The sequence below is a fragment of the Mauremys mutica genome, chromosome 7 (genome assembly GCF_020497125.1).
Source record: "Mauremys mutica isolate MM-2020 ecotype Southern chromosome 7, ASM2049712v1, whole genome shotgun sequence".
Lineage (NCBI taxonomy): Eukaryota > Metazoa > Chordata > Testudines > Geoemydidae > Mauremys > Mauremys mutica.
In genome coordinates, this window is record NC_059078.1 from 57116486 (window position 1) to 57140260 (window position 23775).

Below are 23775 nucleotides of genomic sequence, written 5' to 3' on the forward strand. Positions count from 1 at the left end.
GAATAGCAGAGGGTGCAGTAGGAGAGTGGTGCACAGGCAAAAGTATGTTGGGCCTGACAACATGGGCAAAGGGTACTGCAGGTCAGCGCTGAGGCCCACGGGCATTTGGCAGCATTAGGTGGAAGCCTAGGACTGGAATAGCTGGGGGAGCTGCAAGGCAGAACTAACATGCATTGGTAGAGTTGTGTGTGAGATCTCGGACTGCAGTGACAGAGGGTGCTGGAGGTCAGGACTGAGGTGCACTGTGTACGGGCAAGGGCCCAGACTGTCAGAGCTTCCCCACCCCTATTAATCCCTCACTTCCATTAGTGCTCAGTCAATCCACATCTGCCTTCCGTGCAACCCACTCCCCCCTCAGCCGCGCACACAGTACTCACAAGCATGAAGACAAAGCAAATCGTGATAAACAGATTGGCAATGGCCACCACATTCATCCCAGCGCTGATAGCCAGAGACATGGCCGTGGCTGTGTAGGATACTAGTACCAGTGTCAGCATGAAGAAAAAGAACCGTCCTGCTACTGCCTGATAGCCTGTCAAAACAGCAAGAGACAGGTCCGGTGAATGGCTGGGTTACAAAACCTGGGCAGCTGCCCTCGGATCCCTGTCCATGGTAGCAAGACACTTGCTCAGGCGAGGAGCAACAGAGTTTAGAGTGGGCTGCAATGAATTCCAGATGGCCAGGAATTCAGGAGATGCAAACTGCAAAGTAAGTTTACTGGGAGTCGGTAGCCAGCTTCACCCTGCATTCCTGCTGCTGGCTGGCCTTTTTCTAGCATGATTTCCTGCTAGATTTCACCCCATGAATTACTCCTGTATATCAGGCTGCATTTAACAGCTTCCAAACACATGCACAGTTCAGTCTGTGCAGGGACCTGCAGGCACTACCTCCCCCTTCTTTGAAAGCCATTTGTGTGGCTTAGCTGTAGAAATTAAGCATGGACAACTCAGATTCAAGACATCAAAGGTGTTTATGCAAGAACAAAGCGGGGCGGGGGCTGTTAAGTGAACGTATCGGTTCTTTACCAATCATCCAGTAACTTATGCACGAAAAGATAATGCCTGGAAGAGTTCTCATGGGCAAAAGGTCTCCAATGATCAAGGCAAAGAAGTATGCTGACACTCGGTAGTACCCGCTGGTGTACTGATGGCTATGAAGACAGGAACACAGGTTATTGTACATGTTTAGAGGTGATCAATATGGACGAGAACTACATTCAGCAACGTCTGTCTGCTATTTATTAAAAAGACATCTAATGTCAGGATAACTGAGTTCCATTCTTAGCTCTGCCACTGACTCACTAGCCAACCTTGGGCAAGTTGCTTACCTGCTCTGTGCCTCAGTTTCCCAATCCATAAAGTGGGGGGAACGCTACTGATCTGCCCCTACCGGGCTTCCCTATGCTTTGAAAAGGGTTTTGAGATCCCTGAGTGGAAGGCACTATAGCAGTGTGAAGCATTCCTATACTGAAAAAGCCCCCCCATCCCTGCAAAGGGAATGGTTCTGAACATTGCACAGGTGGAAGGCCAAAGGCTGGTTCTCACTGGAAGAGGGCTGATTTGAAAGCTTCCATAGCTAACTCTGAATATCCGTTTCCAAGCGGAAGTGGAAGGCTCAAAACTTGGAACTCACTTCTAGGCCACTGACTCAAATCCAATCCAGGTCGTGACCACAAGTCGTTGGCTGTTTGCTGGGCCAGGTGAAATGAGTTGGTATCAGGTCAGTTACCAGGGCCAAGGTGTCCGGGTCACCACTGGCATTAACTGGAGCCTGTGCTGGCAGTCTTTGTAGACAGGCCAAGCAGTGGTTAAGCTGTGGAGGCTGAACTCTGACAGGCCCTCACCCCTAAAGTGCTTTCTAGGGGACAGCGCTGGCAGAAATCAGCCTGAGGGAAGCTGGCAGTGCTGCTGCTGAGGCTGTAGTGGAGAGAGGCAGATGTGTCCAGTCTCCAGGGGCTATCGTGCCAGCGCCCTGTGGAGGCACTGCATACACTTTTAAGAGGTAAATTATGTGACAGCCGTCATCTTGTCAACACAACGGAGATTGATCAAGCGACCTTCAGAGCTAAAAGTAGGAATTACTACAGCTTGAGCCAAGGCGCAGTAGCTGAGGGCTGTAACAATTCATACCCTGTGTGGATAGGCACACTGGGCGACCTGTAACATACACTTCCCAGTGGGTTACAGTCACATTTCAGAGAGAGATGCCCAGTTGCCCCTTTAGGAGCAGCTTTAAATCACATTTTCATTACTGCTGTGGTGCAAAGAGGACTTCACAGGGGCCCAGGATCTGACACCCACTGATCTGGAAGCTATTCTTTGAGTCCTATTTCCTATCTGTGTATGTGGGATCATCCGGCTCATAGTTCAGGCGTCCTTACAAGGCTGGGCCTCAGTGCTCAGCCATTATGGGCAGGGGTGATGGATTCTGCCTAGAGGGGATGGGGCCTCGTGCCCCCCCCCATATACTTTTGTCATCCCACCCCTGCCCCTCCTCTTTCCCCTGAGGCCCTGTCCCCTGGCCAAGCTAGAAGTCAGAGCCTGGCTGGGGAGCTGGGCTCCTCCACCTGCCTGGAGTGGAGGGGCCTGAGAGCAGCTCCCGGCCCATGTCCAGGGCAGGTGGAGGGTCCACGGTTTCCCACAGCTGCCTGTGCGGCTCTTACTCTGATCTGGCTCCAGCTTCCAGCATGGCCTGGGGGCAGGGCCTCAGGGGCTGAAGAGCCGCAGCCTGGCCATTGTAAGAGCTGCCTGGGCAGCTGTGGGGAGCCATCGACCATCCACCTGCCCTGGGTGGGGGGCCCAGGGGGTGGGGACGCAGGCCAGGAGCTGCTCTTGCTGCCACCTCCCCCGGCAGGTGGAGGGTCTGCAACTCCCCAGGACTGCTCTTACCCAGGCCAGGCTCCAGCTTCTGGCCTGACTGGGGGGCGGGGCCTCAGGGGGAAGAGGCGGGGCAGTGGGCTGGGCCTGGGCAAAGAGTGGGAGGGCCATGGCCCCTTGGATCCCTCATTCTGGTGCCCCTGATTATGGGTTGTCTTTTCTCTATCTCTTGAGCACTCCTCTGCAGCTTCCCCAAATTCTGCCCCCTGCTTAGTGTCTTCCCTTTGTACCATCCCAGATTCCTAAACAGAGCAGGGTTTCTATTTCAGTGGCACAGTCTTTGTTAGCACCAGAGGTTGCAGAGGAGAAGCAAAGCCTCAAAGTTGGGTCCTGGCAGGTGAAACTCATTTCAGGTAGCCTCAAAATTCCCACCCTCTGCCCTAAATTCTGATAAAGAAATTCTTGTGGGAGGGCTGCTACTTACACAAACAATTTCTTGTCCTTTATAAACAGCTCGACCGCTGATACGCTGGAAAAGCACTGGTTTGTAGTTACAAAAAACAAGGATCCAACCCTGGAATACAAATCAAAATAGTTGAAGACCAAGGCACAGGCTAAAATCTCCAATACCAGAAACCTTCCAGGATCATAGCAGCTAGAGACGACGAAAGCCTATTATATCATCAAGGCATTTCCCTGCCAATACAGTACAGTTCCCTGACGCAGGAGGTATCAAAGAGACAAGGTGGGTATGGTAATACATGTTATTGGACCAACATTGCATACAGGAGGTATCAGATACTTAACTGATACCATCCGTGGCTGTGCCTGCCTCTTCTTGTCTCCTTCATATTCCATGTGGGAATACTCTTGGGGCTGATGGGACAGCTGCTGTTTCAGGAACTACAGTAATGCCCAACCTTGGGCACCAAAAGCTAGGACGCCAAACCCTGTTCACCCCTCCTGGATTTGAATGTAGCCCAAGGACCCAGCGCCTCCCCGCTGCTGAAATGTGGCAGAGACTGACCCGAAATAAATGGGACCCTACTTCAAGCCTTACCGATTCTGAATGCCACTTTGGTCTAGTTTTATTCCGAAAAAGATGGCCCCCACAATCAGGGCAAGGAGGGTGGTCACTGCGATCTGGAGGCGCAAAGAAAAAGGAATTGTGCAAAGGGAAGAACAGGGAGGAGTCACTGGATAGAACACAGGTCATTAGAGCCACGTACAGGTCCCAAAATTCACATTTGTCTCTGATGTTTTGGGCCAGTGTTTGGGTACAAACAAAGATACTGGGCCAAATTCTCACCAGTTACCCTCTAGACAAGCCTAAAAGCCTTGGCCACACTCCTCTGCAAAGAAACTGAATCACGTGCTCCAAAGTAACAGCCCATCATCAATAACCCTAAACAGGGCAGAGAATGAACAGCACACTCAAAATTCAAGGCACTGTCTACATCCCCAGTGGGATGGAGAACTGACCATTTCTCAGATGGCCATCACTGTACTTGCACAAAACTAAGGCTGGGATCTTTAATGGCGCTTAAGTGGGTTGGGTGCCCATTGTCTATGAAGGGTGCCTAGTTTCCTTAGGGTCCTGGAAAATTCCAGCCCTATTTTGACAGGTGCTTTATAAATATCAATAGACATATTGGGATTTGGAGTCCTCTGCCTCCTCGTCACTGATTGGACTCTAGTCCTGGTCAGCAGGGAGCAAAAGTAATTCAGTGGCCCATGTGAAATTCCATTTCTTAATGGACCCGTGGCCTATGGGGTCATAGAATATCAGGGTTGGAAGGGGTCATAGAATATCAGGATTGGAAGGGACCTCATCATCTAGTCCAACCCCCTGCTCAAAGCAGGACCAATCCCCAGACAGATTTTTACCCCAGTTCCCTAAATGGCCCCCTCAAGGATTGAACTCACAACCCTGAGTTTAGCAGGCCAATGCTCAAACCACTGAGCTATCCCTCCCCCCAAGGAGTGGTCTCAGAAGAACTCAGCCCACTGTCTCTCTGTGCTGGATCCTGCTTGCTGCTCATTTGTTTAGGGTTAGATCGTGCTTTTAGTCACAGCCCATGTCGTTCAGGGCTGTTTAATCTGTATGGAGCAAAGACATTGTGCTTTGGAGACACCCCAAGGAGTCTCAGTTCCTCCCCTGCTTCTGCCTTGCTCCGGAGGCACTGTAATTGACTGATGGCATTTACCAGCCATTCAGCTCAGCCAGCCCGCCCGGGGGTCTGCTGCGATGTCTACTAAAGACCTGAAGTTTCACATAGGTCACCAGCCAGCCATCAGGCAGTCACGATTTCTTGCCCCTGCTGACCAGGGCTGGATTCACCTCAGTGATCTAGTGGGCACGGCGATACCAGAATGAGGAGCCTGATATGACCACTGCAGAGTGAGACAGGAGTGGTCCTGCTCAGCAGGAATGTCTCACCTGTGCCACAGATGCCTGGGGGTTCCTGATGAGGTTTTTGATGGCACGTTTGGACACCCAGTAGAGCTGGGTGAAGAAGCCATTTGCATATGTGACCTCATTCACACGCCTCGACTTCCCCTGCTCATTCTGCTGTCTGAGTGCCATTTTCTTCAGCTCTTCTCCCGTGTTCCGATACTGGCTGGAGTTCAGGTACTGCTGGTGCAGAGTTTCTACCACGCTCTTGTCCACATTCTGCTCGTCATCACCGATTACCCCTAGAGTAAAGGGCCCAAGGCAGGACTCAGCATGACTGGTCCAGTCCCCAATCTTAAACCTGGCACCGTTGGCTCAGTGGGATCTCACTAATGCAACCCCTGATCATGAGGAACCCATGAAATCTTTAGCTGACCAGGATTTGGGATCAACATGGTTTGCTCCAGGTTCCTTATTTTTGGATCCCACTAAAGAGACTGCTGGCCGGCATTGCAGACCAGGGCCCAGGTCTTCAAAGGGATTTAGGGGCCTAACTCTCAATGTAATGAATCAGTAGGAGTTAGGAGCCTAAATCCCTTTGAGGATCTGGGCCCAATTGACCGCACTCTAGCTAGCCCAGCTGCTTTAAAAGTGGCTGGCACCTCCTTCAATGGGTGGAGGAGCCCGAGTGTGCACCCTCTACAGAGAGATTCTGTACAGCTGGGTCTTCGTTGTGTGGCTATACAATAGACCTGTTGTACTACACAGTGCTGCACACTGCACATGCATACACAGCTACAGAAAAAGGCAGTGTTTGATCATAAACTGGTTTGTGTACATTGCTTCGTTGGAGGACAAGCACTGTTCTCTAGTGGTTAGAGCACAGGACTAGGTGTCAGGACGTCTGGGTCCTGCTCCCAGATCTCTGGCTGTCTCAGGGTTTTACACTGCTGCCCATCACCGTACTGTCTGAGCGCCTGCCACATAAAACCAACAGCAGTTACCAACATCCCTAATGAATTTCAGGGAGTCTGTGGCACTGCTCCCTTTTCAGGGTCAGAACTCTGCTTGGGCTTGAGTTTTAGTTTGTCTCTGCTACCAGTTACCTGGGTGACCATGGGCAAGTCACTTCATCTAACTCCGTGACTCAATTTTTTCCCCCATTGTAAAAGTGGGTTGATACCACAAAGTCACCTTTTCAAAGCATTTTGAGAGCCCGCTGAAAGGTGCTACACGTGAGGGCAAAGTACGAGTAGGAAAATACAACAAAATGCCCACTCACTAGGAGAAAACAACAAAACAAAAATCTACCCTCACTGCCTGCAACTTCCCCTGCAATCTGGCCAAGGCCTTCTGTCACATTCACTGGCTCACCTCCTCCAGTCCCTCCGTTGTCCAGGCTTCTCGGATCACCTTTGCTTGCCGCCACGGCGGTGGAGTCACCGTTTATCACGTCAAGGAAGAAGTCAGCCGGGTTGTTGAAGGGCTCACATTGATACCCTGTAACGATAGCAAGCAGAAACATTCATGTTTTAGACAGAACACTGCTTGGTAAGGACTGGTTATAAGAACACTCCACCCTCCCCCAGCCTCTTTCACACAAGCCTCTTGGGGTGCTTTGGAAGCACTGACTAACCATAGCACTGCTGCTGAGAGGGAGGGTTGCCCCTTGTTTTTCAGGTGGGGAAACTGTGGCATACCCATCGGTTAAGTCCACAATTTTGTCAAGGCTGCATTGGTTTTGGGTGCTTAACTACAGACACCTACAGCTACCTCTGCCTTGAACTGAGCTGTGGGTGCTCGGCCTTTCTGAAAACCAAGCTCAGGGTGTCTCCTTTTGGGCACCCAACGCTCTGCAGGGCTAGACTGTCATGGTGCCTACTCGGCCCATGGGGCAATAAGGCCCCTCCATGTCACCTCTGCTCTGCTGGGGACTCTGGCCACAGGTGGGTTAAGCAGGGCTCCTTGGCCAGCGGTGCCTGCGGCAAGTGACTGGGTGAATGAGGAGGGACTGAGGAGACACAGAATACTGGTCCTCCATCTCCTGTCACTCACTGACCCGAAGGGAGTAAGCTGTGCACCCACACAATGAAGTACCCTCTCGAACAAGGCGGGAGGAAGAGCGACAGGGCAGAATGTAAGGTTACAGCACAGCAGTAGCAGAGAAAGGAATAGAACCCAGGAGTCCACACCACACTCTCCATTATCCACAGAAGCAGGGTTCCCACTGTGTAGTCATTACCCTGCTAACACAGGTATAGGTGTAACACTGACAGACAGTCGTTGGCAGGTGGGAATTGAACATGGGGCCTCTGGTGCTAAATACATGGGCCTCTACCGCATAAGCTAAAAGCCACATGGCCCTTAGCGAAGGCTGTAGAGCAGACTCATTAATCTCTCTCTCCAAGTGGTCTCGGTGCCACTAGAGGGGACAGAGCATCACACCCAGGAGGTGTGTGGGTTACATAGGCACCAACCACAGCGCTTTTCACCCTTTGTAAGAAATACCCTCTTGCACATGATCTTCCCTGCCAGTCTCCCCACCTTCTCAGCAACCTTCAGACCGGCAGGCCCTGCACCCAGATCCCCAGTGGTCCACAGACCTCAGCAGTGACCCATTGAGATAACCCTGCCTGGGATGCACATAGCCACCTAACTGTCGTGAACGTGTCGTTTGAGCTTCTACTCAACGACAGTAAAACGTGTTGTTTTACTGAGCTTCTAAGTGACTGGGAACCTGCTGTTGGCCATCACTTTGCGAGGCAGAGTGGATACAATGAGCCTTGAAGCGGGTACATACACTGTGCTCCCATGGAGACCTTACTTTTGTTCTTTTTTGCTTTTCTTAATCTACATAAACTCATTCAGACTGGAAACATGAGGCTGCTTTTTGTGTCTGGAAAATGCAGCAATGGACTAAACGTAGCTGGAGCTGATCCATCATTATTAGGAATCAGGCACTAAGCAATTAAAATAATTTGTTACCTTATCTCTTGCCGTGTTTTGCAACATAAGCACTAAATATAATAGGGATTAGCGTTATTGCATTTGCACTGCAGACTTACCGATAGAACTAAAATATGTCAGGGCTTGCTTAGCCAGACCATGATACAGCACCTTTCCCAAAGCCAACAAAGTTAGGCTGTCGAAGAGCTTGAAGATGGAATAGCGTGGCTGGTGGATAGAGAAAATGATGGTCCGACCTCTTCTCGAAAGCCTAGGATGGGAGCAAAGAGTCCAAACCTCAGCTGCGCCCATTGTTTGCCAGAAACTGGGGATGGACGACAGGGAATGGATCACTTGACGATTACCTGCTTTGTTCATTCTCTCTGAAGCAACCTGGTATTGGCCAGTGTTGGACGACAGAATACTGGGCTAGCTGGACCTTTGGTCTGACCCAGTATGGCTGTTCTTATATACATATTTCAGAAGACAGGGCAAGAGGGTCTGGTCATTCAAGGATATTTTTCTTAGCTATTGTTTTAGCCTAGTCTACCCAGACCACTATTACCTAGTTTTCCTTTGAACAATGTTTGCTGGAAGCCCTTTCACTTGGCGTACATCTTCACTACCGACCGGATTGGCGGGCAGCGATCGATCCCCAAGCGCTCTCCCGTCGACTCCTGTACTCCAGCGCTGCGAGAGGTGCAGGCGGAGTTGATGGGGGAGTGGCAGCAGTTGACTCACTGCAGTGAAGACACCACGGTAAGTCGATCTAAGTACGTCGACTTCAGCTATGTTATTCACGTAGCTGAAGTTGCGTAACTTAGATTGTTCCCCACCCTGTGTAGACCAGGCCTAAGTGAATGTAGTGTTGAAGAAAGTGCCCAACTGACAGCCCTGAAGGCTTCTGCCCCCAGAACAGATACAGCATGGGCAGCAGCTGGGAAAGCTTCCCCTACAATGCCCAGCCAATAAGCTGCAAGCCTGAGAGGGAGAGAGCCATCTCTGGTGGAATGAGAGATTCAGCAGCCTTTCTGGAGTGGTTGTTATGGACAATTTGGCCCTATCTACACCCATCAGTCAGTCCATCTCCAGCTTCAGTTATGAGAGACCAAAGGAAACCTGTTATCAGCCATGATCCATTTTCCTAATGTGAGGAAGAGGTCTGGGCAAAACGTTTAGTACACAACTTTTTTCAGCCCAAAACTGCAGATTTGGCGACACCAAAACATTTCATGTCCCTTTCACTAGACTGGTCAAACTGGTCAAAACTGAAATTAAACTTTCTGATTTTGTCAAGACAAAGTGGCTCATTCAACCCAAGAGGATTTGGAATTTTTTGAGTTTTCCATTTGCTAAAATTTTTTGGAAAAGTTTCATTTTTGGTTCAACCCAAAACAAATTTTGTTATTGTTACTTCTTGGAATTGCCAGCAAAACTGAAAAATCCACCATCAGCCAGCTCTAGTCACTGTGAGTGACAGCCAAGAAGTGACTAGACCATGAGGACTGAGCTCTCAAATCCTCCCCGCTCCAGAGGTGAGCTCTCCGGGACAGAGCTGGGGTGCATTGGTTGCAGTGGGAAGCTGGCAGCGGGACTGTGCATACTGTGGCTGTTCTTCAGGGCTCTGAGCTGAAGCCCAGTGAAGTCAATGGGCTTTGGCTCAGGCCCCGAGAAAGAGACTGCCAGGCCAGCCTCTTCCACCAGCACTCAGACCAGTAAGCCATTGGTTTAGATGAGCACAGAAGCATTGGTGTTAGAAATAATATCTGTAGAGGCCCGTAGGGGCAGACTGCTGAGCGGGCAGCCGAGCCCTGAGTAGGGGGCAGAGCTAGGCTGAGGAGGGGCCTATAAAAGCGGCCGCCCAGCCAGGCAGCGGCACAGCTGCGAGCAGCGGCACGGGAGCCGGCGAACAGGGCTGCTAACAGGGGAGTTTGAGTGGGAGTTCCCATTGGAGGAGCAGGTATTTGTATTTGCATCTGTCTTTGTGTATTTGCATCTGTCTTTGTAGTGCTTGTATCTATCTGTAGAGGCCCGTAGGGGCAGACTGCTGAGCGGGCAGCCAAGCCCTGAGTAGGGGGCGGAGCTAGGCTGAGGAGGGGCCTATAAAAGCGGCCGCCCAGCCAGGCAGCAGCACAGGAGCCGGCGAACAGGGGAGTTTGAGTGGGAGTTTACAGGGGGAGTCGGAAGGGGCAGGGGGCGCGGTGCTGCGTGTGCTGTGTTCCCCAGGTGAGAGGGCTGATAGAGGCAGAGACAACAGCAGCCATGAGCCAAGCAGCAGAGGATACAATGAGGATGATTGCATGCCGCAGCTGCGGTATGTACATGGTCCTAGTGGGGACACCAGAACAGAGGTATGTATGCATGAAGTGCCGCCTAATAGAGCTGATGGAAGAAAAGATCCTAGGTCTAGAGATGCAGGTAGAAACCCTGGTAGAGATTAGAAGGGGGCTTGAGCAGCTGATGGAGCAAAGGCAAGCTGTGGCTGAAGGGGAATGCTCAGTACAGGGGGAAGCAGGGGCTAAGGCCTGTGAGGGGGGAATGCTGGATGGGGAACATGGGCAGTGGAAGCATGTGACCGTGAGAAGCAGGCAGGGGAAAAGGAGGGCCAGTGAAGGAGAAATAGAGCTAAGGAACAGGTTTGAAGGTTTGGAGAATGAGGAAGGGGTACAGCAGGTGGTAGCTGACGGTGGGAGGGCAAGGAAGAAGAGAAGAGCGGCTAGTCTGATAGAAAGAGGGGAGGAGTCGATGGAGACAGCACCAACTTTGGGCCCCAGGAGGATGCAGAATGGCTTAAGGGGGACTACAAGGGATGATAGGAATGGAAGGAGCTTGCAACCAGGGGGAATGGGGGATAGGTTAGCAGACCGCACTGTCACCAGGCAAAGGCAGGTCTATGTGATTGGGGATTCCATACTGAGAAGGTTGGACAGGTCTGTGACCAGGGCCGATCCAGAGAACAGAAGGGTGTGCTGTCTACCGGGTGCTAAAATACGGGATGTGGACCTGCAGTTGAAAAGGATCCTAAAAGGAGCAGGTAAGAACCCGTTGATCATCCTTCATGTAGGAACGAATGACACGGCTAGATTCTCGCTGGAGAGAATCAAGGGAGACTATGCCAGGCTGGGTAAGACGCTCAAGGAAATTGAGGCTCAGGTGATCTTCAGTGGGATTCTACCTGTCCCTAGGGAAGGGCGACAAAGGGGTGACAGGATTGTGATGATAAATAGTTGGCTCAGGGAGTGGTGCTATAAGGAGGGCTTTGGGATGTATGGGCACTGGGAGGCTTTCGGGGACAGAGAACTGTTCTCATGGGATGGGCTCCACCTGAGTAGGGAAGGAAATAGACTTCTAGGAGGGAGGGAGGCTGGCTCATCTGATCAAAAGAGCTTTAAACTAGGTATTGTGGGGGAGACGGTTGGGAGATGTCCAGGCACTCTCCACGCCAAATTTAAACACTGAGAGGGAGGACAACAGGATAAGAACGGATATAGCCAGAGGGAGGGGTTTGGACATAAGGAAGAGGGGGGGGGGGATGGATACTAGACCAATAGGTCATACTGGTGGTACTGTGTCCCTACCAAATTGGGTAACAAAGGTGAGAGAAGCCAAACAGCAAAAATTAGGATGTTTGTTCACCAATGCGAGAAGCCTAGGTAACAAAATGGAGGAATTGGAGCTCCTGGTCCGAGAATTGAAACCAGATATCGTAGGAATAACCGAAACATGGTGGAACGGTAGTTTGACTGGAGTACAGGTATGGAAGGGTATGTGCTGTTTAGGAAAGACCGAAACAAAGGTAAAGGTGGGGGAGTAGCATTGTATGTCAATAATGAGGTAAACTGTAATGAAATAACTAGTAACGGAATGGATAATACGGAGTCTATTTGGGCAATGGTCACATTAGGGAAGAAAACTACTAGAGCCTCCCCTGGGATAGTGATTGGGGTGTGCTATAGACCGCCGGGATCTAGCCTGGATATGGATAGAGAACTCTTTAATGTTTTTAAGGAGGTAAATACTAATAGGAACTGTATGATCATGGGAGACTTTAACTTCCCGGATATAGATTGGGGAACAAATGCTAGTAATAATAATAGGGCTCAGCTTTTCCTAGACGTGATAGCTGATGAATTCCTTCATCAAGTAGTAGCTGAACCGACGAGGGGGGATGCCATTTTAGATTTGGTCTTGGTGAGTAGTGAGGACCTTGTTGAGGAAATGGTTGTCGGGGACAACCTTGGCTCGAGTGATCATGAGCTAATTTGGTTCAAAATAAATGGAAGGATAAACAAAATTGCATCTGAGACTAAGGTTTACGATTTCAAAAGGGCTAACTTTACTAAATTAAGGCGACTAGTTAGGGAAGTGGATTGGACTAACATATTTAGGGATCTAAAGGCAGAAGACGCCTGGGATTATTTCAGGTTGAAGTTGCAGGAGCTGTCAGAGGCCTGTATCCCGAGAAAGGGAAAACGGTCCTTAGGTAGCAGTTTTAGACCGAGCTGGATGAGCAAGCGTCTCAGAGGGGTGATTAAGAAAAAACAGAAAGCGTACAAGGAGTGGAAGATGGGAGGGATCAGCAAAGAAACCTACCTTATTGAGGTCAGAGGGTGTAGGGATGCAGTGAGAAAGGCCAAAAGCCGGGTAGAGATGGACCTTGCGAAGGGAATTAAAACCAATAGTAAAAGGTTTTTTAGCCATATAAATAGGAAGAAAACCAAGAAAGAAGAAGTGGGACCGCTTAAAACTGTAAACAGAGTGGAGATTAAGGATAAGCTAGGCATGGCACAATATCTAAACGAATATTTTGCCTCGGTCTTTAATGAGGCTAATGAAGGGCTTAGGAATAGTGGCAGAGTGACTGATGGGAATGAAGGTGCGGGGTTGGAAATTACAGTATCCGAGGTAGAAGCCAAACTTTTACAGCTTAACGGTAGTAAATCAGGCGGCCCGGATTATCTTCATCCTAGAATATTAAGGGAATTGGCGAGTGAAATTGCAAGCCCGTTAGCGATAATTTTTAACAAATCTCTAAACTCGGGGCTTGTACCGTTTGACTGGAGATTAGCTAATATAGTTCCTATTTTCAAGAAGGGGAAAAAAAGTGACCCGGGTAACTACAGGCCTGTTAGTTTAACATCTGTAGTATGTAAAGTCATGGAAAAAATATTAAAGGAGAGAGTAGTTACAGACCTTGAGGTCAATGGCAATTGGGACAAATTACAACATGGTTTTACGAAAGGTAGATCGTGCCAAACCAACCTGATCTCCTTCTTTGAGAAAGTAACAGATTTTTTAGACAAGGGAAATGCGGTGGATCTAATATATCTTGATTTCAGTAAGGCGTTTGATACGGTACCGCATGAAGAATTACTGGTTAAATTGGAAAAGATGGGGATCGAAATGAAAATCCAGAGGTGGATAAGGAACTGGTTAAAGGGGAGACTGCAGCGGGTCGTATTGAAAGGTGATCTGTCGGGTTGGAGGGAGGTTACCAGTGGAGTTCCTCAAGGTTCGGTTTTGGGTCCGATCTTATTCAATCTATTTATCACTGACCTTGGAACCAAAAGTAGGAGTGGGCTGATAAAGTTTGCGGATGACACGAAGTTGGGAGGTATTGCCAATTCGGAGAAGGATCGGGATATCCTCCAGGGAGATTTGGATGACCTTGTAAACTGGAGTATTCGTAATAGGATGAAATTCAATAGTGAGAAGTGTAAGATTATGCATTTAGGGATGACTAACAGGAATTTTAGTTATAAGCTGGGGACGCACCAGTTGGAAGTAACGGAAGAGGAGAAGGACCTCGGAGTCCTGGTTGATCGCAGGATGACTATGAGTCAGCAATGTGATGTGTCCGTTAAAAAAGCTAATGCGGTCTTGGGATGCATTAGGCGAGGTATTTCTAGTAGAGATAAGGAGGTGCTAGTCCCGTTATACAAGGCGTTGATGAGACCTCATTTGGAGTACTGTGTGCAGTTTTGGTCTCCCATGTTTAAGAAGGATGAATTCAAACTGGAACGGGTACAAAGAAGGGCCACTAGAATGATCCGAGGAATGGAAAGCCTGTCGTATGAAAGGAGACTTGAGGAACTCGGTTTGTTTTCCTTAACCAAAAGAAGGTTGAGAGGAGATATGATTGCTCTCTTTAAATATATCAGAGGGATAAATACCAGGGAGGGAGAGGAATTATTTCAGCTCAGTACTAATGTGGACATGAGAACAAATGGATATAAATTGGCAGTCGGGAAGTTTAGGCTTGAAATTAGACGAAGGTTTCTAACCATCAGGGGAGTGAAATTCTGGAACAGCCTACCGAGGGAAACAGTGGGGGCGAAGGACCTCTCTGGCTTTAAGATTAAGCTTGATAAGTTTATGGAGGGAATGGTTTGATAGGATAACGTGATTTAGTCAATAGGTCAATAACGTGCGACCACTGGTAATTAGTACCGAGGGTCAATGTTGGGATATTGAAAGTCTTTTTCCTGAGTGTCTGGCTGGAGAGTCTTGCCCGCATGCTCGGGGTTCAGCTGATCGCCATATTTGGGGTCGGGAAGGAATTTTCCTCCAGGGTAAATTGGCAGTGGCCCTGGAGGTTTTTCGCCTTCCTCCGCAGCATGGGGCAGGGGTCGCTTGCTGGAGGATTATCTGCTACTTGAAGTCTTTAAATCAGGATTTGGGGACTTCAACAGCTGAGTCAAGGGAGAGAATTATTTCAGGAGTGGGTGGGTCAGCTTTTGTGGCCTGCATCTTGCAGGAGGTCAGACTAGATGATCATAATGGTCCCTTCTGATCTTAAGTTCTATGATTCTATGAATAAACCCCTGCAGCTCCTACCTCTTCAGGAGGATGAGCACCGCGTTGGCCGTGCTGGCATCCAGGCCGGTGGTGGGTTCGTCCAGGAATAGGACTGGGGGCTCCGTGATGAGCTCCATGCCAATGTTGGTTCTCTTCCGCTCTCCACCTGACACCCCTCGGATTAGTTCCGTTCCTACCTACAGCAAAGATTTGTGTGTTTGGTACCTGGCTTCACTGTGGGGCGCCGGGCTTGCCCTGGCAAACAGTCCCATTAACACCCAGGTGACGAGCTGTGTCTGCAAGCACTAGGCCGAGCCGTGCTTGCTGGAGCCTGCCCTCAGGGGACACTACAGCGGCAGTGTGGAGATCAAGCACAAGAGCAAATATTTCAAACACAAATTGTGCTGCTGGCTAAAGGCAGCCTGACGGGGCAAGGAAGAATTCACCCCCTAGCCTTTTCCACTGTGTGGGTGAGTGCTCAGCTACCACAGCAATGGGCATGGCATAAGGGCCTGAGTAGACCAGAGGGGACAATGATGACACCTCAGCTGAGGTTGCCACCTTGGGCCCGTCTGACCCCTCATGAGTTTTAGCATCGTGACCCCTTGACTTCCTCATATCATACCACAAAGCCAGGAAGTGGCTGGCAAAGGAGAAGAGCCCTGTGATCTGGGGGGCTGTAGGCAGAGTTCTTCCCCTGTTCCTACATAGCACATGCACACTGGACATGGTCCAAGCTGCGCCACTTCCTGGACCTCAACAAAACCTAAAACTGCCTTCAGGGCTCAGCTCAACTGTCTTCCCTGAAGGATCCCTCCTACTCTAATTTTCTATGCCTCAGAGAGGCACACAAACTCTTTCCTACCCCTGGCTTGGAGCTAATGAGATGCAGCTGAACCAACATCAGAGTGAGTCAGCAAAAGTAACTCTACATTTCTTTGCTGGGTGTAGCCCCTGAGCTCAGGGCAGCTCAGTGGAAAAGCCCTGCATTCCTAGCATGGTATAGTTCCCATCCCCACTATATGGACGAGAAGTTAGGATTCTGAAGCAGGTTCTCCCCCTAACCCCTCACAGGTACTCACCTTAGCATCAGCTACTTTGCTGAGCCCCAGCTCAGTGATTATCTGGCTGACCCGCTCTTCCTTTTCTTTAAAGCTGATGGAGCCGGGGAGGCGCAGGGCTGCAGAGAAGAGTAGATTCTCCCTCACCGTCAGTGTGCCCATAACCACATCATCCTGAAAACAATGCAAATTCACTGCTGAAAAGCCAAGGACATTTCTGCTCAGTCCTAGGCACCTTGTTATTTGCCTTCCCGTAGCAGTGAGCGACCCCAGCTGGGATCAAAGCCCATTGTGCCAGGAGCTGTACATACATACAGTGAGGGTCAGCCCCTGCCCCAGACAGCTTGCAAACAAAATAGACAAGGCACACAAAGGGCTACAGAGACGGGGGAATGACTTGCCAAGGTCACACAGCAGGTCAGGAAACAGAACCCAGGTCTCTTGTCCCCTAGCCCAATGCCCTATCCACTAGACAACACTGCTTCCCACAAAGGCTGCAGTAGTGCTGGAAATGCAGGCTATGGAGCTTTGCACTGGGAGGTCATTTGTCATGTAAGTGACTGTGGGCCCAACTCCCAGAAGTGCTGAGCACTGAGAACTCCAGCTGAAGTTGCAAGTGCTCAGCCTTCATAGGTTGAATGGCAGCCACTCAGAGGAGCCAAGGCCCCCACTATGAGATGGAGCCAGCTACATACTTTTAACACCTATTGGCTCTGGCTGCAAGTCAGAACAGGAGCAGAGAGTTCTCACCCACGCCCAGCTGATACTCAACCCCACAAAGCACCAAAACTGTGGGTGGAATCCTGGCCCCAATGATATAAATGGGAGGTTTTCTGCTGACTTCAGTGGGACCAGGATTTCACCCTGTGCTTCCATCTGACATGCTTCTGTAACACCTGGTCAGGAACAGGGCCTGCCCTAGGTTTTTTGCTGCCCCTTACCCCAGCCCTGGGCTCCCCCTGCACCCCCTGCCGCCCCAGCGCTGGGCTCCCTCCTTTCCTGCCCTACCAGTGCCCTCCCCCCACCCGCACTCTCCTGCTGCCCCAGCCCTGGGTCACTGGTAAATTGCTCCCAGGGCAGGTCATTCAGCAGGAATTTTGGATGTGCACAGAACAGACAGGATTGGTTCCCATATAGTTACAGAACTGCAGTAAAGTGGAACAATTTTTAGCTTGTGTGATTGGAGGATATCTGGATGCATATTATAAGACTGTCCTCCATAAATGAGGAAAAGTTGAGATGCCTTTATTATTCTTTTGTTCCACTCTTTGTTTCTATGGGGAATTTACCAATGCAATATCACTGTCTTCCTTTTAAACAAATAAAATTAAAAAAAAAAAAGGGGCAATAGCTGTTGAAAATAGCAATTCCAGTCCTAATAACCACTGGGAAGCATTTCTTGCTCAATTTTATCTTAGTTTTTCTACAGCAAGTTACAGTGGATCAGTATATTTGATTTGGGAGAAATGAAGTAACAGCTGCCCAAATTGAGCTTGAGCACTCCTGAATTTTGAGGTGTTCAAATCTGGAAGGCAGGTGCTAGATTCCCTTTCTGAATATTAGCTAAATCTGGAAAGGAAAAGTCAATTTCTGCTTCCATGGCTCAGAAGTGGAAATCCTCCTACGTGCCTGGTACTGTATCTAAAGCTGCCAAAGTCCCCTAGCAGAGCCTCCCCTCCCTTACTTTTCATTTTAAATTTTAGTGGGATCCACATACCTCCCTTGCTAGGCTTCAGAGAGAGAGGTGCACTGTTCATTTAGTCCCTCCAATTCCTTCTTTGTGGGCTGCAAGGTGAGGTCACACCAGTATCCCTAATCCAGTCTGGGGAAGTCTTCTGAAGAGGATATCTGGGGCAAAGCCTTCTACTCCTTGGGCACACTTGTTCTCCATTCACAGTGCCACCCCTTTTGACTCACAGAAAGTTGCAGCATGGCACAGCTACCTCACTCCCTACCTCTCCCTTTCCTGTTGATAGCAGCCAAGGGATTGCTGGGAAATGTAGTTCTTTCCCTGCTCCAGGGCTGGCTCTATAGGCAGGGAGCTAGTCAAGGAACTACAGCTCCCAGGGTCCAGTGGGTTCTCAGCTCCCATGCTGGATCCCCAGCTGCTCCGTGGCTCTGCTTCTGCAGGGTTGAGAGGGGAGGACGCGAGTTTTAAAATAAATAAATAAATAAAATAATAGCCAGAATGCCGCCCCCTGGAAATGTGCTGCCCCAAGCACCTGCTTATTTTGCTGGAGCCTAGAGCTGACCCTGGTCAGGAAGCACCACTCCCAGTGCTCTCAAAATGCAACTGTTCAACACAATCCCAGGCACTTCAATCCAATTAAACCTGTCAAATTTGCAAATATCTGTGCAGCTTCATAGCATTGAAATTACTATTTAAGGCTTGCAAGCCAGACCTTCAGCTGATGGAAATCAGCAGAGTTCCATAGATAAAGCTTAGGTACATCAGCCATGGTGCTGACTCTGTGGATAATTAATATGGTTCCAAGGCAGGAAAAGAGCAGATTTCTTTAACCTGCTGAGGCCCTTCATCCACCTACAAAGCAGAAAAAAAGGGGGGGGGGGGCACAGCCCAATATTTTCCCCCACATGCAGATAATCTTGCATTTTGCTTTGATTGCTTTATAGATAGCTTGTGGGTTGGAAACTGGAAAGCAAGGATTCCTAAACTGGGAATTCTTACAGGAAAAATCAAAATCCTTCACACTTTCTAAGAGCTATGGGGGAATTTTTGGATCCTGGGACTTGATCTCAGCTGGAGGACTGATATTCAACCTCTGCTTTCAGTCAGAAGCCCTGATGGTTCCCTGAGTCACCTGCTGCCTTAGTTGCCAAGTTAGTCATGTGTGTTCTCTTTGCCTCTCCCAGCTACCTGAATTCTAGGCTGCCATAACTACTCTAGAATGAGCTGAGTCCACCATTTCAATCTCTTTCCACGATTCAGCTTGTTGGTGGCATTAGGCATGGCCCTAGGTAACTCAGGAGGGTGGAAAACCATAGTGCCAATGAAGCCTTTCTGTACCAGGCCTGAACAGATCCAAAGTTATTCTATGCTTGCCCAAAGCGCTTCCATGTTTGAACTCTAATCAACATAACAGGCCAGCAACCGAGAATGGAATGTGTAACAGCTGGTTATCAGTGCAACACTGGTACCAGGAGGTAATAATGAGGCCTGCTTGCACCTGGCTAAGGGGTAGGATAACAAATCAAAGAAAGTAAGACAAGATAACGGTTCAAGAAAAAGTCACTAACGAGATAAAGTGGTTGCTGCCAAGTATGATTTAACCTGCTTAATGTAATTGCTACCTGCATAATATATCTGCTACAGGGAAATAGAAGGGAGGGGGAAGTGGGGGGGGGGGAGTAGTGGGGGTAATAGGAATGCTTAGCTGAAATTATGTATAAAAAGGGAAAAGCTGTTTGTAACTGTGTGCTTGATCTGAGACGTGTCTGTCTCCGAGCACCGCTTTGAGATCTCAAACTGTCTGCTTCTCCACCTTGGTGTGTTTATTGGAGCGAAGCACACCAGGCAACGAACCTTCCCTGTTGCTGTCCTCGGGCACTTCTGTGCCGGCAACAAGCTGGCACTGCCTGCCTGTAACGTAGTAGGAGTGAGGCTGACCAGAGCCTGAAGATAAGATCATTAGAGCTCTCCTTGCTACCCAGTCTTATCAGATGTTTTACTGTATCTAGTCTTTGCTGACAACCACCCACCTGCATCTGAAGGGCCCTGCTTGAGATGTCTCTGCCTGTGGGCCATCACCCTGGTTAAAGAACCATGTTATCATGTAGGAGTCTAGATGCCACTTTTCCATTCTCATGCAACTCCCTTTACAAAGACTTCACACCATGGCAGTTCTTGAGCACCAATATCTCTGCTCCTCAGCCACAGACAGAACAGAAATAGACACTGACCTGCACGACATATCCTGAGATACACTTGAAATTTGGAGGTTGCGGGAAGCCATCTATGAGCACTTGCCCAGACAGGCCAGCAGGGTCCTTTCTAGCAGCCAGCACATCTAGGAGACTAAAGACAAGCAACAGTCCTTAGATTCCGCCATACCTACTATTATTTTCATTGGGTAACTGCCACGATTAGGGATAATTACTAGGGCCTTGCATTTCTGTTGGGCCTGCACTGTAATTTGCTCAGAGCATGCTGCAAACTGACTGATCTCAACTACAAGCAGTGCAAGAGGCACTAGGTTCATGCCTCATCTGCACTGGGATTTTAGGTGCAAACACTTACTGTAGGTGCAATTCACAGGTGCACATCATGTTGCGCTCATGCAAATAGTGCCTACAGCTAGGGGTTTGTCCTGGTGCAGCCACACCACTAGTAGAGCTGGGTGGTAGTTTGCAGCCAAAATGTTTTTCTGGTGAAAAATGCAAAGATTTGATGACACCAAAATTTTTCAGGAATTCCTGTTGATTTCACCGCACTGTGTGGAAAAAACCCACAAAGCACAAAAATATTCTGAAAGTCTAACCATTTCATTTCAACATTTTCAGAGTGAAACGGTTCAATTTTTTAATTCAAAATAACTTGTCCTTTTGAACTTTTCCTCTTTTATTTTTTTAAAAATTGAAACTAATAAAAAACACTCGAAACGAGAAAAAAATGTAGATGTGGGTCAAACGATGTTCTGTTAGCCCTGAAACTAATATTTTTTGACTTTCTGATTCACCAAAAATGTCAAACATCATTTTCTGTACAGCCAAAACCAATATTTTTTTTCAATTTTTCAGAATGGCAAGTCAACTGAGAATTCTGTTATCCACCCCACTCTAAACAGTGGCTCTAATCCCAGTGGAGACAAGGAATGAGTCTTCCTGCTAATAGGCAAACTCAAGCCAATTTTTTATAACACAGAAGTGTGCTGTCTAAGGGTCCAATCCATTGTAAATCAGGAGCAACTCTATCTAGCCATCTATCCACACATACACACACATACATAAAAAAGGTGAATAAAACACATTACCAAAGTGAACTCTTAGGTTTGGTCTACACTAAGAATTTATATTGGTATAGGTATGTCAGTGAATAGCAACAAAACCGCCAGAGTAGATGCAGATGTATACAGAAAAGTACTTCTGTCAACGTAGCTAACAATGTTCCTACATCGGAGGAAAACTCATTCTGTTGATGTTTGCTGTATCTATGATGACATGCCTATGCCAACATAAGTTCTGTAATGTAGACACAGCCTTAAGCAGATAGGGTTTTGTCCTACCCTGGGTGGATAAAAATCGATGCTTTTTTGGAAAAAATTTAGATATCAAATAATGTTATTTATATCTGATTTTTTTGATTTTATTTAAATTGTAATAAGTATTTTTAAATATAAACCTGTTTCAATGAAATCTGAATTTAATGCAAAATATGTTAAGGCCTAAATGGCTTATAATCTCATAAAGCATTTAAATAATACATAAATATGCTGTTTTATGTGTTTAATTGAATTCCAGTTGCAGCTTGACACAAATCATGAGCAAAATGTTAATTATCTAATAAATAAGCAAGATATCATTCACCTTTTTCTAACATACTAAAATGTACAATTAATAAGAATCTGAAAATATTCTGCTATATAATTGCTTAAATAAATGTATATAGTTGTAGTGTACCCTTGTAGGCAGCGAAAAGATGCACCAAATCTAGTGTAAAAGCTCTCTTTAGTTGTAAATCAACATATTTTAATGGCTATATCAATGAACAAGAAGGCACTTTTCTTTAGAAAATAACTGAAGTACAAATGAAAATGAAAATTGCTGATTTAAATCGAGGTTTGCCATGTGGTGATTTAAATCATTATTTCAATCACTGATTTAACTCACTCTACCCTGCTGGGAGGAGTTCAGCGATGGCCTGTAAGAGACCATCTCATCCCCACTCTGATCTTCCTGGGTGATGACCCTGCTCTAGGCCTTGCCTTGCAATGATCTTCAATGAGCTACTTGGCCCATCACTGTCACTCTTAAACTGGCCACTGGGGTGGTGAGTGCGTGGCAATGCAAGACACTCTCCTCTTTTCCTCCCACACAAGAGCAAGTCAACAGATCCAACTTTTAAACGGAAGTAGCCTACTTTGTACTTCTCTAGCATCTTTCACCCAGGGATCTCCAATCACTTTAGAAACATTGCTGCAGCCCCTCTGCACCCCTGTGAGACTGGAAAGTATTATCATTCCCCATGCTATAGATGGGGAGAACAAGGGAAATCATTTTCTCAAGGTTATGGTGCAAATCAGTGAAAGAGCCATGAACAGAACCCTGGGGCCTGACTCTGCTCCCTCCCAGAGCTGGGAATGGAACCCCAGAGTCCTGCCTCTTCTCTAAGTACTAGGCCATGGGTTCTCAACCTGCAGGTCGTATCCTGACAGAAGACAGAGAGACTAGATGGGAGGGGGGTCCAGACTGGTTGCAGTATGGAAATGGTTGAGAATCCCTGCATGAAATGACACTCTCAGTTGAAGCCCATGCAATGTGTATACACCGGCCAGGAATAAATTTGGGCTGGAAATTAGCAGCAGATTTCTAACTATCGGAGGGGTGAGATTCTGGAACAGCCTTCAAACTGGAGTAGCAGGGGCAAACAACCTAACTAGTTTTAAGACAGAGCTTGGTAAATTCATGGCTGGGATGATATGACGTGGCTGTCTGTGACAGCAGGGGACTTGACCCAGCAGGTCCCTTCCAGACCTATGTTCCTAAATCACCAAGGTGCCTTTCCAAGGCCTTAGATTTTTCCAGCTAGTCTCCTTCAGCCCCCAGGGAGTTCAGTTTCCACCTAGGACTGTTCATTCTCCATTGGAGGAAATCAAAGAAAGACTCACGAGGATTTGCCGCTCCCTGTTGGTCCCAGGATAGCATTCAAACCCGGCTTCATAATGCCACTGGAAGAGAAGGGAAACGGTTACTTCTGAATGGGGATCTGCCTCCGTGGAGCTCCTGGCAGAACCGGGGCCTAACATTGGATCCAAATACATTCCATGGGGTGGGAAGTTTTAGAAAAATTATAAATAAAAAAGTGAAACATCCTCCCTCACACCAATTTGAAAGCAGTAACCATGTTTCCTTCCTTGTCCCTAGTCCCCAGTGTCTTAAAGGAGGCTTCTTCTGGAGATGATGCCTCTCCCCTCTAGCAGATTTCACTCCTCTCCTTTCTCCAAAAGAGATTTTGGGATGCGTGAACTTACCACACATTGTGGAGAACCACCTTCTTCACCGTTGTCCGTTTGCAGAGGGGCCCGTGGGACTGTTTGATGGTGTACTGGATGTCGTGGAAGCTCACAACCGAGCCCCGAGGGCACTGAAGGGATTCTCGTGTTGGGATAGAACGCAGGAAATTGCCTGCTCCCTCTTCCTCCCCGATGGATAGGATGCTGTGGTTGGCTGTGCCTGACTTCATGTCTGTGTTGCAGAGGCTGACCTCCACTGGAGGGAGGTCACCAGGGTGCGCTATATCTATCATCTGTTGGAATTGACTGAGTGGGAAACATTAGAAAAAGGGCAGAAAATACAAGTTTTTTGTAAGAAGAAAAATGATTTTGAATCTTTTTTTTTTTAATTCCACCCCAGCTCTGAAGCTCATATCCAGGCTTCACTATCATCCAGAACAACACACATGGCAAGTTTGAAGGACCAGACCTGTATGTGTTTAGATTAGCAAGAGGAGTGTCTGAGTGAAGTGGAAAGCCATAGCCACGGGGAGGGATTTGGGATGAGTGTGACAGCTGCCATCTTGGCC

General features: G+C 48.3%; 1 protein-coding gene across 1 annotated transcript in view; it reads right to left on the minus strand.

Moving 5' to 3' along the window:
- Positions 1–23775, minus strand: part of LOC123374742 (broad substrate specificity ATP-binding cassette transporter ABCG2-like) — a 66649-nt gene that overhangs the window by 4540 nt on the left and 38334 nt on the right. Inside the window, exons 2-13 of the mRNA XM_045024986.1 lie at positions 23225–23512; positions 22862–22921; positions 19938–20052; positions 16038–16190; positions 14995–15152; positions 8277–8428; positions 6586–6711; positions 5257–5513; positions 3877–3959; positions 3301–3390; positions 1026–1150; positions 378–532 (exon numbers count right to left, since the gene is read on the minus strand). Of these exons, the coding sequence (XP_044880921.1) occupies positions 378–532; positions 1026–1150; positions 3301–3390; positions 3877–3959; positions 5257–5513; positions 6586–6711; positions 8277–8428; positions 14995–15152; positions 16038–16190; positions 19938–20052; positions 22862–22921; positions 23225–23512 (1762 nt within the window). The remainder of the gene's footprint in view (positions 1–377; positions 533–1025; positions 1151–3300; positions 3391–3876; positions 3960–5256; positions 5514–6585; positions 6712–8276; positions 8429–14994; positions 15153–16037; positions 16191–19937; positions 20053–22861; positions 22922–23224; positions 23513–23775) is intronic.